Source organism: Protopterus annectens, chromosome 12.part0 (genome assembly GCF_019279795.1).
Source record: "Protopterus annectens isolate FY-2018-M chromosome 12.part0, PAN1.0, whole genome shotgun sequence".
Classification (NCBI taxonomy): domain Eukaryota; kingdom Metazoa; phylum Chordata; order Ceratodontiformes; family Protopteridae; genus Protopterus; species Protopterus annectens.
In genome coordinates this window covers 1,532,965,864-1,532,985,464 of record NC_056746.1, presented here as the reverse complement: position 1 = coordinate 1,532,985,464, position 19,601 = coordinate 1,532,965,864, and the positions used below count along the sequence as shown (strand labels likewise).

The 19,601-nt window shown below is 39.5% G+C and overlaps 2 protein-coding genes across 3 annotated transcripts in view; one reads left to right on the top strand and one right to left on the bottom strand.

Moving 5' to 3' along the window:
• The window catches only part of TEN1 (TEN1 subunit of CST complex), a gene marked incomplete at its 5' end in the record, with an annotated part of 968,820 nt that overhangs the window by 371,520 nt on the left and 577,699 nt on the right, over window positions 1–19,601 (top strand).
• Window positions 1–19,601, bottom strand: part of ACOX1 (acyl-CoA oxidase 1) — an 832,154-nt gene that overhangs the window by 572,601 nt on the left and 239,952 nt on the right. Inside the window, exon 3 of one of the 2 annotated variants that reach the window (XM_044090501.1) lies at window positions 16,805–16,965. The exons of the other annotated variant lie outside the window; for it this stretch is intronic. Coding sequence (XP_043946436.1) covers window positions 16,805–16,965 — 161 coding nt within the window. The remainder of the gene's footprint in view (window positions 1–16,804; window positions 16,966–19,601) is intronic. 2 annotated transcript variants of the gene reach the window in all.

Here is a 19,601-nt window from a genome sequence, read left to right as displayed (position 1 = left end):
TGTATTTTACAAGACGAAAAGCGTTTCATGTTTATGTTTATCAAGTGTTATTTTATCTTAGTAAAATCTACGGAGTGAACAAATTTGCCTTCTGCTTTTCTGTTTGCCATTTTCAGTTAAACTTTTGAAGTTGTTTTGTTTGTGAATTTTCTTGGAGTTTTTCGTGTTCTAATGGCGAACATTGGCGAGGGCAACAGTAGTAGCAGTCCACTACTTTTATCCCAGACACCCCAACAATACAGCGAACTTTCATTATTGTTGCAGGCATTAACTCAGCGACTTGAACATATGTCTGCTAGACTGGATTTACTAGACCAGCAATCACAGGAGAAACTGGTAAATAAAGAAAACAGAGCTGGTCCTAGTACCTACGGCTTGTCATATTCTAATATTTCTTCTGGTAACTCAACTACGGGCCAGGGATGTGCGAGTCAACAACTAGCAGCAACACCCTGTAACCAGACAATGGCGTCTACGGCCCCCAACAATACAATGGAACTAGTGGCGGTTTTGGATATCCATACCTGGCTAAAAGGCAATATCTCGTTCATGCAGAACGGTGATAGTGAACAGCGCAGTGAACCGTCGAAAGGTAACATCAATATTGGACATGACATTGTTGTTAAATTAAAAGAACTAGTCCAGAAGCTACTTAAAAGTAAGAAACTCCAACTTGAAGTTTCTTACTTTAATGAATGCATCAAACAAGAGATTGTGCCGAAAGGACTTCGCAGCTGGCAATACCAGAATGGGTTGGAAAAAAAATTCTACATTTTATTTGGAACTGGTTGAGCATTTTAACCAACAGGGGCTCGGGATGTTAAATATCATGAAGAAACATTACTGTCAACAAATTGAGAGTTTAGCCCCTGAAATTATTTCTCTCAATAATGAAATACACAATCATAAAGACTTTGGCAGATACCAGTTTGAATATAATAGGTCTTTTAGCAGCACAGACCAATTAATTGAGAAGTTGAAATCAACTAAACAAAAAAAAGTTGAATTGGGACATTTTAGCCTACTGGAACGGAACCGCTTATCCCGATCCGCCACACACTCAAAACCGGAAGGAAAGCAATAGTAGGACAGAAAATAACCACGAGGAACAACATCAGGAATCTGTACAACTAGATTCAAACGTGAACCAACAAATTGTTGGTAGCAACGATCAGTACAACATTCGATCACAGCTGGTTGCAAGAAGAAGGGTGCTTAAAGGTAACAATTCAATGAATGACCGAAACGGTTACCAAACGTACAATAATGCTGGAAATTTTCGGAGGGGGACAGAATGTCTGGCACAATATGCACCAAACGAAGCAAGCACAGTCCAACAGGTATCCACCGAAGAACAAAGCATAGAGAGGGAAGCAGACCCGGAAAACCAGTATCCGTTGTGTGAAATCTTGCAAAATGAAGCAGGTGACTTTAAAGTATACAAATTTTCATCAGTGACTATTGACAAAAATCTTAATAGACTTATTTGCCAAGGGCAGTACGTTTGTTCCTACTATGCATTTAAATGTTCATCATCGACATCAAATGTTTTGTGCGTAAAGCTAACTTTAGACTTATGTTCAAGAATGACATATTGCAATCAGATACAAAATTCAAAATAGCAAGTGTCTATAATCCACCATTACATCCAGTCCTTGCTTTATTTGAAAGTGTTTGCGAATTAGATATTCGTTCACTCACACAGGACAGAGGACATAACAAATTACAAAACAACATGAGTAGGGAAGACAGGGAAGCCTTGACCACGATACATTCCTGTAAAGTCAGGTGTATGAAGCCTGACAAAGGTGGTGGCTTGGTCATCATGGACAGTTGGGATTATGAGAATAGAATGCATAGTGTGTTAGATTGTGAAACATATCAACCTGTGCCAATTAAATGAAGTAAATATTGCTTCCAATAGAATCAGAGGATACATCGAGGAACAATTTATAGAAAACAGAATAGACATACAGGTATATAATTTCATGATAATTCCCAGCCCCAAGATACCATTGCTATTTGGAATCCCAAAAACACAAAGACATCATGAATCCCCAATGAGACCTTTGGTTGATGGACGTAATTCCACAACCTACGGATGTGCTAAGGTTGTTAATTTCATCCTTAAAATATATGTGAATGGAGTTCCAAATATTTGTAAAGACTCATGGTCCTTCTTGGAACAAATCAACAACCTAAGACAGTTGATGTGAAGGACCTGTACACCTCTATTCCACATCAAACAGGTATTGAATGGGTAATGTTGTTCTTAAAAATGAGGGGGGGCAACTGACTCAAAAACTTCCCTAGTAAGTGATTTGTTAGACATTATTTTATCTAACAATTACCTTATGTTTGGAAAAGACTACTACCTTCAAAAGGTAGGTGTCGCCATGGGGTCCTCTTGTGGCGGCAGTTTAACCAATTTAGTTATGGCGAAATGGGGAAACGATTATATCCAAACAAAAGAGGACATCAAACAACATATCTACTTTTATTGTAGATTTTTGGACGACATTTTCATTATAGTTAAAGGGGACCATGGTATAGCCCACCATCTTGTGTCATATTTTAACACCACTGAGTTTTTGAGATTCACACACCAATATGACAACGATAAAATATCATATCTTGATGTGCTTCTTAGAAAGGACAGACAGAAAAAGGGATACATTGCTACAGTATATAGAAAGGAGACGTATTCCAACTCCTTTCTACATTTTTCTAGTAGTCACCCTTTTCATCAAAAGCGTGCAGTTGTTAAAGGTCACTTGGTGAGAGAGGCCAAAATGATTACAGAGGTGGCCGACTTCAAAGTAGAGTGTGTAAACTCTTGAAAGGTATGTTTACAAGTAGGGGATATCCAAATAATTTAGTAGATGACTTGATAAAAGAAGTCGCCCACAAAAAGGACTCTGGAATATACCAACCACTATTACAGTTACAAGGTAACCTTTCTAATACACAGATTGATACCGATGATAGGGAACTAACTTCACAGATTATAACAAATAACACTAACTTCCATTTAAGTTTGGTCACTACATTTTCCTGTAAAACAAATGGTTTCCTAAGTGTAGTAAGGAAGAAGTGGGGGGTTAATAAACAACAATTCAACACTTAGTGAGATTCTAGGTGTACACCCTAGAATTGTGTTTCGGAAAGGATCAAACTTGAAAAATCTGTTAGAAAATAAACTGAGTGATGCTTCAAGGAATGTAGGTATGCACAGGTGTGGAATGTGCTCACAGTGTAACGTGGTGGACACAACAAACAATTTCACTATAAGGAATACTAGATACAAAGTCAACTCTAGAACTGATTGTAATTCCAAGATGATAGTGTACTTGGCTAGGTGTAAAATTTGTCCAGTTTACTATACTGGTAAAATTGAGCGTAAATTCAGGGAACGCATCTATGAACACCAGTATGCTATAAGTAAGAATAAACTCGACAATGCACTGGCCAAACACGTAAATGACCACAGTACGCATAATTTTGGTTACATGATCATTTATCAAATACCACACGACCCAAGGGGGGTCCTAGTACACTACTATTAGAAGTAAGAGAGTTATATTGGCAGATCTGAATGAATGCATACAATCATCCAGGATTGAATGAAACTTGTACCATTTCTAGTATTTTAAAACTCAAAACCGTGGATAGGTAAACGAGAATCAATCACATAAGAGGTGGGACTAAACGGGAAGAACAAGGAGGCCACCAGTTAGATGACTCGCATCAAAGGAGAGTCCAATGTTACTTCATATTATAAATAACATGTTTATTTAATGTATTTATTTCATTATGATTTTAAGTAAGTAAAGTTGCTGGAGGATATTTATTGGTAAACGTACAGGATAGTAAGTTAGTGGACAGAGTACATCTTTTACTACCTTTAAAGTAGAAAGTATTAATAACATCAAAGAAAAGGGAGTTTGTACTTTAAGTGTAGATTAGTACAAAACCTGTATTAATTGTTATTTTGTTATTATTGGGTGGATTGGGATCACATGACAAGTCACTACAATTATTTAAAAATGTTTTAAGACAGCTTTTATTACATCTGAAGAAGTCTTTGTATTTTACAAGACGAAAAGCGATTCATGTTTATGTTTATGTTTATAGAGTGTTATTTTATCTTAGTAAAATCTACAGAGTGAACAAATTTGTCTTCTGCCTTTCTGTTTGCCATTTTCGGGTAACTGAACTTTTGTAGTTAGACTGTTGAACCTAAATTGCCTGGGTCAGTCAGTCCACCTTTGTGTAGAGGGATAACAGTGGCCATCCTCCATTCAGCTGGGACGAAGCTGGTGCTCAGGCTTTGGAGCAGGGTGCTGAGAATCAGGAGTTACAGAAGCTATTGAAACAGTATCAAGGAGGGTAGCCACTACTGGAGGTATAGCAGAAAGCTTAGAAGACTCCATCTGGAGGTTCTCATAATACCTCTTCTGGATATCAGAAACCTATGAACAGTCCCACTTAAAGAATTCCATTACACAGAGAACAGTGCCCCCAAAGGAGAGTTCTTCTAAAGGGGAATCTGTACTGATAGAATCCTCTTCCTCAGACCCATAGTCCAAGGGGGAAGGGATCTGACAGAAGCAGACTATGGACTCTTCCTCAGAATTCTGATCCTCAGAGGAATCCTGCTCCCTAGGTCTCTTAAGAAAACTAGAGGAGCAAGGAGCAGCAGGCGCAGACACCCCTTGAGGAAACTTCAAAGCCACTAACAATCCCTGAATAAAATCCTGCCATTCTTATTGGGGATCTTTAATTGCTGAGGAAATATTTTTGCTTTTCTGTTTCTTTTTCTGCAGGACATCCACATGAAAAACCTTAGGAGGGTAAGACCCTTGTTGACACTCTTAGTAGGCATCTCCACCAGTACTAAGATCTGTGGAATCTGTCTCGGTACCTCAGATATAATCAGCCAAGGCTTCCCCTCGATGTCTGGAGCAAACATCTGAAAAGCCTCTGAAGTCAGATCCATGCTAGCCTCGGACAATGTGGTAGCAGAGGAATCCGAAACAACAACCAGATGATCCTCCGGGTTTTCACCAGTCTCAAGACAAATGTCCAGGGGAAGCTGAACAGCAGCCATATCAGTTTTTTAGCCTTTTTCTTGGCTGGTAACCGTTCCTCAAGATGAGAAGACTCCGCCATAGCGCCTTGAGCCAACAACTTAAGCCTTTCATTTTCAAGGTAGATAGACAAGGAGGAGAGGTGACTGTGTAGAGTCTTCGGGACAAACGCTTGGCAGATAGAATATTGTCTATGGCTGTGAAAAGCACCAAAACAGAACAGACACTGTGATAATCCTTATAGGGAATCTGCCTCCCACACTGACATTTTCCATTTCTGGATGACATGTAAACCAACAACACTAAAACAAAAGAGAAGATAAGGAAGAACTCCAATAGGGCACTTACCTAAAAGTGGATCAGTAGAGAACACAGATGGACATTCAGGCCAACATTCAATGATGGCGTTCAAACTGGTGGCAAAGAAGTTCTTAAGTGTGTGCATCTGTATATCACCTTCATGTCCTTTCCTTGCGTGGGGAACATACTTGTGACATATGACACCTGTAAACACTAAAGGCTTTGGTATACTGGCCGGAGGCTGGGCTATCCTTGGCAGGAGATCCCTTACATAAGGGATACTGCAACAGAGATATGGAAAGCCATCTTTAATTGTGTCTTCTGAAAACTGGAGTCTGAAAAGGATCGGAGCCCTATCATCCACAAGCTTAGATTTAGGGATGACACACTGGGATGTAGTAATCATCCCTTCTGTGGAGTGAGGAGGTCTACCTTAGGTGGCAGTTTTGAGTATCTGCCCTTGGCTAGATGAAAAAGAACATGGAGCCACTGCTGTCTTGGTCAGAAAGGGGTCACTAGTATTTTTGGATCTTTAACAGAACCCTTGGAAGGACAAGTAGTGGGAGAAAGCACAGAGGAACTTCCCTGTCCACTGAAAACAGAAAACATGTCTCGTATTTTTTATTTATTTTGAATTTGTTAACTGGGGTGGAGCACTGATCTCACTGGACCCATTTCAGTCTTAGTTCAGGGAAAATACAATAGATACATGACATTATATAAACAGTGAATGACAAAATACAATATATACTACATTCTATACAAAGTGAATATCATAACTGGGTTGAGGGTGTAAAGGCAATTGATAAACATTGCATACAGAGTGAATGAAAAAATACAATATACACATGCATCCTATATTCAGGGACATCAGTGTTGGCATGCTAAATCACAATCAAAAAAGAGTCAGAGCAAGGTATGTAGACAGAACAGAATTAAGAGGTTAAGTTATATCACCAACGAGACAACTGCTGCCATTTTCCTAGAGTCTTGAAATGTGCTTTTATTTGTTCATAGGTTCATAGGTTCATACTAGGCTATCTGCCCAAGGGCATTTATAAGCCTAGCCCAGAGTTTTGTGGCTTTCGCCACCCCTTTAGTTTGGAGGATACAATGCCCATTATTTTGCTGTGCCTCTGTCAAGCAGTGACACTGAGATAATCCCTGGGGTATATCTGCGATCTCCCATCCATTGGTCAAGATTTCTCTTGAACAAAGCCAGCGAGGTGCTCTGCCTCACATGTACCGGGATTTTGTTCCACAGCATAGGGAGTCTCTGGGTAATGAATCTGTCCCTCCAGCACGTCCTATTAATAACCGTGTCAAGGTTTAGGTCTCCCGCCCTTGTAGTTCTGAGGGATCTGGATTTTTTGAGGTGAAGCATGTTCATCAATTCTGGGTTGGACATGGCCTTGTATGTCAGGCACAGGTCACCTCTGAGCAGACGGTAAGCGACTGAATACAGTTGAAGTTCCTTCAGTCGGGCAGCATAGGACATATTTTTGAGACCCTGTATCCTTTTGGTGAGGAACTTTTGGGGCCTTTCCAACTGCTGCAGGTGTCGTGTCAGATACATTCCGAATGGGGCATTGTACTCAATCATTGGTCTGATGAGTGATGAGTACAGGGGGACGATGACTTCCCTTGACCTAGATGTGAATCCCTTCATGATCAGGTGGGCAATGTAGAAGGTCTTCCTAACTACTTTGGCGACGTGAGTGTCAAATGAAAGGTTACTGTCAACCTGGGTACCCAGGTCCCTGATAACCTCTTCTGTGCTTAGTGGGTTGCCGCCTATATGGTAGCTAGGGCTAACCTTGTTTTTCCCGAAGGGTATGACTATGCATTTTTTGGCGTTTAACTTTAGGCCATGGCTCTGGCACCAGTTTTCCGTTTCTATAAGACCCTTTTGAAGGATATCTGTGTCAGATGTGTTCTCAACTATGGCGCCCAGTTTGCAATCATCTGCAAATTTTGTCAGCCATAATCCTCCTGTGTTTGCTTGTACTTCTGAAAAGTAGATGCCGAACAGGAGAGGGCCCAGGACTGAGCCCTGTGGGACACCACTTGTGACAGGATTTGAGTCTGACATGGCGCCAGCAACTCTGACCCTGTGGGTTCTGTCACTTAGCCAATTTGCAACCCATCTTGTGACGTATGGGTTTACATTTAAGTTGATGAGTTTTTCAATGATACCTGAGTGGGGTATTGTGTCGAAAGCCTTTGCCAGGTCGAGGTAGGCTGTGTGGACTGCCTTTCCCTCATCAATAGCCTTGGTGACTGTTTCGAAAAAGTCAACCAGGTTTAAAAGGCATGATCTGCCCTTGACAAAGCCAAACTGGGTCGGATCCAAGGTCTGCAAGTCTCCTATGTCTTTATTTATGAGTTCCATTATGATCCTCTCCATAGCTTTGCAGATCAAGCTTGTCAAACTGATGGGGCGTTAATTTCCCGGGTCAGTGGAGGCACCGCCTTTGTGAAGTGGGACCACAGTTGCCGTACGCCACTCCTTAGGCACGTATCCTGAGGTGAGGCTAAGATTAAACAGCTGCCCTAACTGCGGGTTTAATTCCTCATTGAGTTCATGGAGCACACATCCGGGGACACCATCTGGTCCCATGGATGCTGTGTTTTTTGCCTTGGAGAGAGCAGTTCTCACCTGAGCGTTAGAGATGTTTGGGGGGCTATAATTCTCTGGTATAGATATCTCACCTTTTGGGGGGGGGGGGAGAAGTTTGCACTGAACCTGTCAGCCAGTATGTTGTCAATGTCTGTAGGTTCAGTAATTTTTACATCATTTTGAACTAATTCTGAGCATATCTGGGAGTTTCCTCCCAGGTTTCTAACATAGCTAAAGAAGGCCTTATGATTGTTCTTTGAGTCCTTAGCGACTCTTCTCTCAAAATTTGCCTTGGATGATTTTATGAGAGATCTTAGTTTTTTACTTATAATGATCAAGGGTGTTTTCCCCTTTAAGGATTTTGCTCTATCTTGTAGTAGCTTCCTCCTTTTGTTGTAGAGCTTGTTTATGGCTGGGGTCCACCAAACTGGACGCTTGCCTTTGGTACAAAGAGTCTTTGTTTTGTTTGGGATTGCCTGACCCATGCAGTCCTGTAGGTGCTGGTAGAAGGCATTTGTAAGTGATTCAGCGGCTTGAGTAATGGTTTCCGCAGTCTCGGGGGCCTTAAAGACCACACTAGCCTTTAGAAGTGTGAAGTCGGCTTTTGAGAAGTTCTTCACTGTGGTCTTTTTTATCTCAGGTGGGGGTGGGATGTGGAGTTCCAGTGAGATTAGTTTATGGTCTGACCTCACCAGTGAAGGGTATACCTCCGGTGTTGAACATTGTGACCCCATGTTCGTGATGATGAGATCTAGTATGTTATCTCCTCTTGTGGGGATGGTGACTAGTTGTTCCATGGCATTAGAGTTTATGAACTCTAGGAACCTTTGGGCTAGAGTGTTGGGGCTTGAGTAGTGATCCCAGTCTATATTCGGGTAGTTGAAATCACCTAGTATGATGGTGTTTGGAGATACATTTATCCCCTCCAGTGTTTTCAGGAAAGCTATGTGAGGTTCCTGAGATTGAGAGGGTGGCCTGTAACATGCTACAAATTGTAGAGCAGTCTTGCCTATGGTTAATTGCACCTGAATGGTCTCCGATGCATCGTGCGTTGCCACCAACCTTGAGGTGTGGGTGTTCTTGATGAATATAGACACCCCCCCTCCTTTCTTGGTGTTGTCCGGATTTTGGGGCCGGAACGCATGATATGAGGTAAAACCTGATAGTGCCGGGGTGCTCTCAGGAGCCTTGAACCAGGTTTCAGTCACAGCACAGACATCGATGTTCTCCATACTGAGAAGGGCCTTGAGTGCGTGCATCTTGAGGTTGAGACTTCTGGCATTGAGCAGCATTACCCTTAGTTTTTTTCCTTTTTTGCGTTCTAGGGTGGTAGGTTTAGAATTTGAGCCTTGTGAATGGAAAAAGGGGTAAGAGGAATGATCTTTAAGAAAAGAAGGGACAGATTCTCACAGTTTGGAACCAAGAACTGAGAAAGCAGGGGCTGTGTAGCAAAGCATTGTTTGGGGGATTTGGAGAAGAGGACATGAATGGTTAGGATGTCTAAAGTTGTATATTAGTGGATTTCTGAATACTCTGAAAGCTCTCCAAATGACATATGAAATGTATCTACTTATTTAATTTATTTAACATTTGTTAACCGTGAAAGTCCGACTTGGAACAAAGTCAATTTTCAGCGGAGGCCCAAGGAGGAATGCTCCAGATGCATGTCTTTGGACTGAATTTATTTACTACTTATTTATTCATTCACATTTGTTTACCAGGAAAGTCTGACTGGGTCAAAGCCAGGGGATAAAAGCTCCCGATAAAGTAAATCACATACAAGTGTACAATAATAAATATTGATAAAAAGAAAAACAGTTCCATTGCAGACTACAGGATTTCAGATAAGGTATACAGACTGCAATGAGTAATAAGTACTATGAGATGTCAATAGGAGTACTGCACACAAAAAGAGTAAACAAGACAATGAGTTGATATGGAAGGAATTCACTAAGTATACAGAAAGTAGTGATAAGAGGGTATAGCAAGGTCTAAGTGAAGCAATGGGATTATGAATTAGAATAAATATTAAAATGTAAAGGAATGGAGTTGAGAGAGAAGAAAAAACTGGTATGAAATGCTGAGAATTAAAGTGCTTCAACCAGATAACAGCAAAGACTTAGGATAAATAATAATATAGTGAAATCTGGAAGTTATGAGTTTGGTAGGGAAGAAAGAAAACACTGAATGGTGGATATACTTCTTTTATAAGTTATAGCAATTAACAGGAGATAATATTCTAGCCAAGCCAGTAACATACCTTTACCTATGGCATTTCTACAGAGTATGGATAGAAAAAAGGGAGATCCTATTTGCCCAGAATTGAAAACAGTTGATTTTTTTACATGTGTATTCCAGGTGGAGTTGGACATTTAGGAATCCAAACTCCTATGCAGTGTAGATAAATGAAGTGACATTTTCAATAGTGTTATTAAGATGATCAAGGATTTTTTACAGGCCTGGAGTTAGAAGTGAGGTTTTTCCTAGTGCCAAAATGCACTATTTTTGTTTTAGGTATTTGGAAGTATATTGTTTATCATTGATCAATTGAACAAGGATGCGAAAAATCAGAGTTTAAGAGAAGAGCCAGAATGACTGGAGCAGAACAGCACTATATCATCAGCATAAAGCTGGACAGGAAGATGGGAATGAGTCAAAAGAAAGTTTGTTAATGTAGACAGAAAACAGGAGAGGTGACTGAACAGATCCTTGGGGGACACCCTACTGTGGAAGGACTGAAGAGGTTGATGAACTGAAATTAACTAAGAAGTGGCAGTTAGAAAGGTAGCTTTTGAACCACAGCAGTGTGTCATCACAAATGCATATTTTAAGGAGATGATCTAGGAGAACTAAGTGATCAACAAGACCAAAGGCTCTGGTGGGGTTCAATAAAAATTGTTCCAGTAATTAGAAGTTTGTTCATTTCAAGAAGTATGCTGTTACTGAATGTCTAGACAGCTGCTGGTGTACTGCGACCAGACCAAATCCCATGCTGCTTTTGAAAGAGAAGCTGGTATTGGCTGATGTATTGAGTGAGTTGCATAGAAAGTAATTTTTTAAAGAATATTTCCTAGGGCAGGGAGAAGAGAAATGAGCTGAAAGTCTGATGGACTGGAGGGGATTGTTTTTTTTTTTTTTTTTTTTTTTAGGAGAGGTTTTACAACGGTATAGTTTCAGATAATATGCATAATGTGTAATACATAGGTTTTAGAAGTGTTTCAATGTGATGTTGTTACTACAATGGCAAATAAAACCACAAGTGAAGGTTGTCAGTACTACGGGGGATATCAAGTTTAATCTCTTCAGGCAGAGAGGGTAGATGCCCTTGGATATGATAGCTCTGTTGTAGAATGCTGGAGATAGGCATGTCAAATGCAGTTTTGGATTGGCTAGAGAAATGGCTGGACAGGTTGCTGAAATAAAGGAAATCACAGACAGAAAGTTGAAACAATGTGGAATTCATGGAGGGAAGGCTCTTCCATCCTGTAAGATGGTTGACCTATTTCCAGATATTTTGGGTAATTTTATTAGTGAGGTTTGGAACAATTTTATCAAGTGAATGTTATGACAACATATAGCGTGCTTGTCAAGATTGCATTGCTGGCTGCAACACTGTCTTTTTATAGCAGTAGAGTAGAAGTACTTTCCAACAATGCCATGCCTTGTCTCAGAGTTTTAGCAGAGCTTTTAAGCTCATAGGTTAGCTAGCTGTTAGTTTTAGGTTTGTATAGTGTTTGGATACTGGGAAGCAGAGTTTTGCAGGTCAGTCAGTACAGATGAGCTCAAAACTGGTGACCAGTGAATTAAAGAGAGGGAAGTTTGTCATTGTTATTCTGTGATTTATTACACAAAGATAGGAGCTTTGGGGGTATGGTTACATATGGATGACGAATATGAAAACTAATAGAGCAGTGGTCACTGAAATATGGTGGATGGATGGTGATGTCTGAGATAAGAGAAGGTTTGTTAGTGACTATGAGTTGTAGTAGGAAGAGTTGAGATGTACTGAGGTTGGGTCTAATAGGTTGACATATAAGCCGGGTAAAGTTAAACCATATTAGAAGAGTATTCTGGACACTGGAAGTGAGATTGAACAGGCTGAGATTGAAGTCTGAGCATTATGAGATTTTTTTGATCTTTTGTGGAATAAGTTATTTTATTTGGTAGGTTATTTAGTTTGGGCAGTAAGGAGGAAGGGGGTAGATATGCCACAGCCAGAAGGTGTATTGCATTCATGTGGGAGGGAATGGATACGATTAGGATTAGCTAGTTAGTAGAATTATTTGCGTTAGTGTTTCCTTGAGCAAGTAGCTGGACATTTAAGAGTGATATGAAGAGAAGGACAGTTCCACTTCCTTGTCTTGTACTAGGTCTGGGGTTTAAAAAGTAGTTGTAACCAAGGAAAAATTACGCAAAGAAGGATTGTTTGCTTTAACCCATGGTTCTGTGACAGCAACTAAATTGGGCTTATGAAAGGAAATGAAAGCGTTAACGGGGTTAGTTTTGTTTCTTATACTTTGTGCATGAGTAGGATACAGAATAGTGGAGCTAGTCCTGGGTTAGCTTCAATAATACACTTAAGAAGCAGGAGGAGTTAAGACTGGTGACATTTTGTAGATATGTTTGAATAGAGGCAGGAGTACATTATTAAATACTAAATAAGAATTTAAATATAGGAGAAATAATTAACTGAAGTGGTTGGAGTGATATCTGTGGTAGGATATGGTAATGGAGAGACGATGGAGGATATGTATAGGATGCTTAGCTCTGAATGGACAGAATATAACATAGTAGTGTTAAACAGAACTGGGTGAAGAGTGAGACTGGGTGAAGTAAGAGTGAGAAGAACTTGACAGAGTGAGTGATGTGGTAGGTATTGTTTGTAGGAAATGGGTGTTAGCAGGAGGAGCAAAAATAGGCATTTGGGTGGCAAAGGTAGAGTAAAGTCTGTGGTAAAGAAGAGGAAGATGCATACTGCTGCATGTTAAATTAGACAAATCTACATAGAATGAATGTTAACAGCTGCTTGAGTGTGAGAGCGGAAAATGGAATGTATGCCATTAAAGAAGTAATGCTATGACGGAAGAAGTGGGTGTGGAAATGAGGAAATAAGTGTAGTGAACTGGGGGAGATGGCTGGGGAACTGGAGGTAGGAGGGGAGTGAAACAGGCCAGAAATCACACTTGTTAGTGTGAAACCTCAAACTAGACAGACTGAATGACCAAAAATGTGGACTTACATAAACTAAACCTCAGACTGCTGTTTCATGGAATATTTTCTTTTCTCTGAGGTGCAGTGATCTTAGAGTTGGCACATACAACTTAGAGAGATGTGGGAGGACTTGCCCTCCACATTGGAGGGGGACAGACAGGCCTGCCCCTCTGGAAAACAACAACTTTAAAGGAGAAAAAATTGTGTCTGCCATTCACTGTTCTCCTACGTTTTCAGGGTTTTTTGTTCCAGCATTACAGAGTTTACTTTTACAATTCACAACATTTCCATAAGAAGCCTCATGGTGGCAATCAAAACTGTCTTATTCTTTCACTGGTAAGGGTCACATCTCAGAAAGCTGCTCTTCAGTTCTGCTCTTTGTCCATAGCACTGATTTTGTGAATAAGTAAAATCTCCAAGCAACAATATAAAGTTACTGAATGAAAGCTGGGAGATAACACGTCATACAACAAAAGGCCAAAAAATACTGAAAAACATTCTGGCATTTTAAGCTTAAGTTTTCTCATTTAACAAATCACAAAAATATGACTGCAGACTTTTACAGACTATGAAAATTGTGCATGCATTGTGTGAATGGTTGAGGAGACAAAAACAATAAGCAATCATTATCATCAGATCCAACAAAAATGACAAACAGTGGAGACTTCCAAGATGATTGCACACAGATTTTAACTTCAGCTCTCCCAGTATAAAAACAGAAACTGAGAAACAACAACCAGGAATATTGCTAGCATGAGTAAAATTCAGCTACTGGTTAGTATGTATACTGCCTGGATGCAAGCAAAGAAACCAAGACAGCCTGAAAGAAAATCAGATAGAAAAAAGTTTTGAGAAAACAGTGACTAGGAAGATTTTGGTAGCTGTTCAGCAAAAAGCAGTTCAAGCTTCAGCTTTTGTGAAAGACATGACTTTTAATAATCTAGTGAAGAAAAATACGTCAAATGTGCTCAGATCTGCTTAAAATGAGTGAAACACTGAAGGGCATATCAATGCAAATAAAAGACTGGAAAAATGGAAGTAGCTTTAAAAAGATATTCAGATGACCATGATTAAACTACAAAAATCGTATGCTGAAATGAAAAAAAAGGCTGAGCATGAGACTGGTCAAGAAGAGATATTTAAAAAAATGGTAGAATTGGAGGACAAGGCACGTATGAAAAATTTGAGATTTTTTTGCTGTACAAGAGAAACTAAAAGGAACAGACTGTATTAATTTTATGAAGGCACAAATAAGCAACTGGACTAGTATTCCATAGCAAGATCTATTAAATGGAATGCTCCAAATCTGAGAAAGCAGGATGTTGAAGGAAAGCAGGAGCTGAAGGATTTTATTTGGGAGGGGAAGAGGGCAAGAGTCAAATGGGATAAGCTGATCCTCTCAATAGATCAATTAGGATTACTTGAATTGAAATGATATTTCAGAGCTACACAGTTAAAGCTTTTATACATAAAAGATGCAGAAAGTAACAACTGAATGTGGAAAGGGATGATGGTGAAGTAGAAAGGTAATTCAAGACATAAGTAAAGATTGGGATTTTGGCTGCAGATCCTTAAGGAGAATAATCCATACATCTGTCTCTCACCTACATACATCTTCTTACTTAGCATCTTGTTATGTCTAACATATATCCTCAATTTATGTATACTCATTTCTAGTTATGCCTGTTATTACTATATAACATTTTCTAAGCCTATAATTTATTTGTCTTTCTAAATATTTGTATTTTCTATAATTTGTACTTACTGTAACGTACATCATTCTTCTGAAAGTTATATCAATCTTTTGAAATGTTTCATAAACTGTATTTACTTGTATGTTGGAGCTTTTCTCTTTGGGTCTCCACTGAAAACAGGTTACTGGCTCAGTTGGACTAACCCGGTTAGCAAATGACTGACAAATAAATAAATAAATAACAATGGTCATACAGAATATTATATTCATAAAGTAGCAGAAAGTATACCATTAACTAAGGCAACAGCGAATAGAGAAAAGAGATTCTGCTGACAGTGATGACTGCAATTAGGGGTACAGAGAATAGGCAAGAGAGGGATGAAATTTACTGTAGGAAGTTGGCAAAGGTACCAAAGTATTGGGAACAAATGACTGGGAAAGGTAAAAGAATGGGAAGAGGCCAAGAAGAAATTTGGATTGCAAGCTATCGATTGCCTTCCCTATCAGTGGTTGATATCAGAGTACAAACAAAGAGAAAAATACAGGGGTATTCTAAATGAAAGACCTGAACTGGTTGTGCTTTTATTAGACTCTAGAAAAATGTTGCTGGTAAAAAAGTAATAAATAGTATGACATATAAAATATTGCATGATAACTATAAGCGATCAATCAGAAGAGGTCATGAAAAGATTGGTCCCAGAGATTAGATATGCAATTCACAAATAAACAAAGGGGGACATATGTCTCACAAATATGCAACAAAATCTATAAGATTTAGGATTTTTGCCTGGAAGTGTTTGGAGAGATGCTTTTATACTTCAAGCAGACTCCAAAGAATTTTTCCTCGGGTAGATGGCAAATGTTGGAGGCATAATAGGGAAGAAAAAGGCACCCTGGAGCATATGTTCTCAGAGTGTAATTAGATGGCAGACTTTAAAATTCCCTAGAGAGTACTTTGTCATGAATACTGGGCAAGCAAGTTGGTGTAATTAAGAAAATGATTTCTGGAATACAGGATCTAAATTGCCCAGATATATTAAGGACTTGCCAAGTTTAAAAAAAACAATTATTAAACTATACCTAAAGTAGTGAACACTGTAACATAGGTAAAAGATCAGGAAGTGGGATCCTTTGAAAAGGGTAGGCGTAAATTATATAGAGAAAAACGGAAATAGTGGGAACAAGAAATGTTCTGAAGGAGGAACGAGGTTTAAGAGAAGTCAGGAACTGAACAGTTTAAATGATGTTGTTTTGATTATATTATATACGACTGCATAATATTTGTAAACGTGCACTTGTTAATATTGTTTGACTACTTTTAGATAAATGTAAGTTTGCCTACGTCACAAGTGATAACTCAATAAAGGTGTTTAAAAATGACAAACAGAGGGAATGAAAGGGAGCTGTTAGCAATCCAATTTACAAATATACAGACTAACAAGATGACTGCAATACTATAAGTAATGGTGTCGAGGAAAATCTTCTTTGAAGTGTTAGTGCTAAAGATTAAATTTCAGAGGAACTGCCCAACAAAAGATTTCTCAAAAATGTCCTGGCTACAGGCATGCTGAATGGTCATATGACTGAAGGAGGGCTCTTGTGACTTAAAATTCTTCTGCAAGTACTGTATCCAAACGTTGGAATGGCTCTAGCCAACCAGAATTATGCTTACATGTAGCCATGTACTTCATTATGTATGAAATATGGATGCTGGCATATACTGATAATTACTTTACAAACAAAAATGGACAGCTTCCAGGGTATGCTACATTCAAACTGCAGTTTTTACTCATCCAGTTGACACTCTTTTTATATGTACAAACACAGCAGACAGACACACATGCACAAACCTAAAGGACCGACTTAGGGCCACAATTTACAGTACCATACCATGACCAATCTCTGTCTGGGCATAGGTGCCAATGAACTGCAGGTTCCAAGCAGGCGTGAAGAACCGGTCCAGCTGGTCAGGAGTTGCCTGGCTCAGAAGAGTTGGCACAAACATGCCCAGGTGGAGGTCCAAGGGCTCAGGCCGTCCAAGGTGCACAGATCTGTGAAGAAAAGGCCGATGTGGGTGGTAAAAGCCATTAATTAATTAGCAGAAGCAAATTATGTTAGGAATTTTAAAGACAATTAAAATGAGAGCAAATAAATAGCTGTATTTTATTGCCAAACATGCAAAATAGGACACACCAAAAACATTAATTTCCTAAAACACCATTAGAAATGATTACACTGGCAACTTTTAGCAATTTGGACTCTACAAATAATCTACAGTGATCTGTAATGTGTCAGCTTCTCAGCAGACTCCCTGGAAAATTCACCCCTTCATGAGCACAAAGTAGAAATGAAATAGGGCCAGTGTCAATGGTGCAAACAGAGAAAGACCTAACTATAGCTCAGAAGACCACAGTCTGACTAGCAGTTTGGGCACTTGACAAGACTAGTACAGGAGGGTGGGTATGCCCATCCTGAGGTCAGATGGTTGGGGAAAAAACTGCCCCACTCTCTCAAAGCTTACGGCTCACCAAGCCACTGCATGTTAACAACCATCAATATTCAGTATACGGGAGTATACATTCACAAGAAGGAAGGTGTAGTGGATCCCTGCATTGATGAGGGTAGCTTGACCCTACATGCCAATGGCTGGGGAAAAAAAAAAAACAATACCCTCAGTTACAGAAATGCCAGAAAAGGCATAAGCAACTCTCACGGCCATCTCTATGAATGTACCCTCGGATGAGTCATGCATAATACTGTAAGTGAGGCATAGCCCCTTGCACAGGGAAATTAATGACCAGAGTCTGACTGGAGATGGCTTGATGGTTGCCAGGTACAGACATAAAAATTACAAGATGGGAGCAACGAGGACTACTGGGGAGGCATGCATTTATTGGGAACAACAAGGACTACTGGGGAGGCATGCATTTATTAGGAGCAACGAGGACTACTGGGGAGGCATGCATTTATTGGGAACAACAAGGACTACTGGGGAGGCATGCATTTATTAGGAGCAACGAGGACTACTGGGGAGGCATGCATTTATTGGACATTTCAAAATGTTAAAATCTTTTTACTTTCATCAATAACTACTTATCGACATAACTCATACTCCTCACACTTTAAGAGCCAAGAGTCAAAATTAATATGAATACTATATGTACTGTAACAGACAGTAAACGCCCAACTGAGTTAGTTCACTGCCCACTTTTCACTTGAAGTCTGCCTTCTACAAAGACAGTGATACCTTAACACCACATAGAATGAAAAGGTATACAGCAGCCACAATAAGGAGGCTGCGTTTCAAATACCATGTAGGGAACTGTGAGACAGGCTTGGGGCAAATGAACCTGCTAGTTAAGTAAAGGCTAAAGCTAACTGCCAGGTAGGAAATGGGCGGAGCAGGTGCCCTCCAGTACTTACTCATCATCAAAATCTACACTTAAATATTAAGCATGAGAATGATGGCTGAGATTCCAACACACACATAACACATTAACAAAAGTGAATGTTCTGCTTCCCTTTGCATCTACAGTGTGTTAATCATATTAATGTCCAATTAACCAAGCAGCATGAAAAGTGTATGGTAATGTCATGCAAAATGCAAATTAAATCATAAAAAATAAGCTCAATCTTTCAAAACATATTTCCCAAAAAGGATATTCCACTGTTTCTCTTCTTCTGCTGTCCGAATTTGACATGTTATATTTTTAGCTTTACCTTTCACGGTGCTACATAACAGCTCATATTTTTATTTGTTTATCAGCTACATTCCAAGTACCCTAACATTTACAGAACCTGGCTTTGCATCCAGCATTTTCTCCTAATTAACTGCTGAAAAAAATACATGAGTAAATTACCAAAGGAAATCTGAAATGCATTCATTGTGAACAAACCATTCCAAGTTTATGTAAATATCTCTGTATTCTATACCATTTACTGACAAAAAAACTGACATTATATGTTTGACACCAACATGTGGCAAAAGGAATCCGTGGTCAAGGCATCATATAGCCACATATAATCTACTACTGACATAAACCTCGCCCAACCAAATAAAAGCAGACAGCAGAAACTGAAAAACTGTGGAAGCAGTGAGGCGAAAACAAGCTGTAGAATAATCCTAAAACATGCAGAGGACCCATGTAGAAATACAAATTATTCAGAGGCCAGCCCACCTGACAACAAAACTCTAAGACCTCATCAAACAAACAGAGAAGAGTTCACCAACAAGCAATAATACAGCAGACAGTGAGAGAAATATGGATGTGACCCAACTGGATTTCAGTTAACATTATTTGTGGTGTTCTATATCCTATATAAGACACCAAAAAATAGCGTGCATCAGAACAGATGGTACCAAGGTTTAGTTCATGTTTACATTATAAACTGCAAATGCAGCAAGTAAAAAGCAGGAGTTATCACAAGGAAAAGGCACACCCCCCCTTCACCTCCAAAAGTCAGGCTGGATGTTATACTCAGAGTACAGCAAAGATCCCATAATGTTATGACTGCAACAGTGACCTGCCTGAAGAGCACTAATTTTGATGGGGTTTATAAAAAATATGACCAAAGCTTAACCTCCTTCAGTCTATCATAGGTAGGTATTAGGCTATCTGCCTGAAGGCATTTATAAGCCTGGCCGGAATTGTGTTTGCTTTTGCCGCCCCCTTAGATTAGTTCCTTG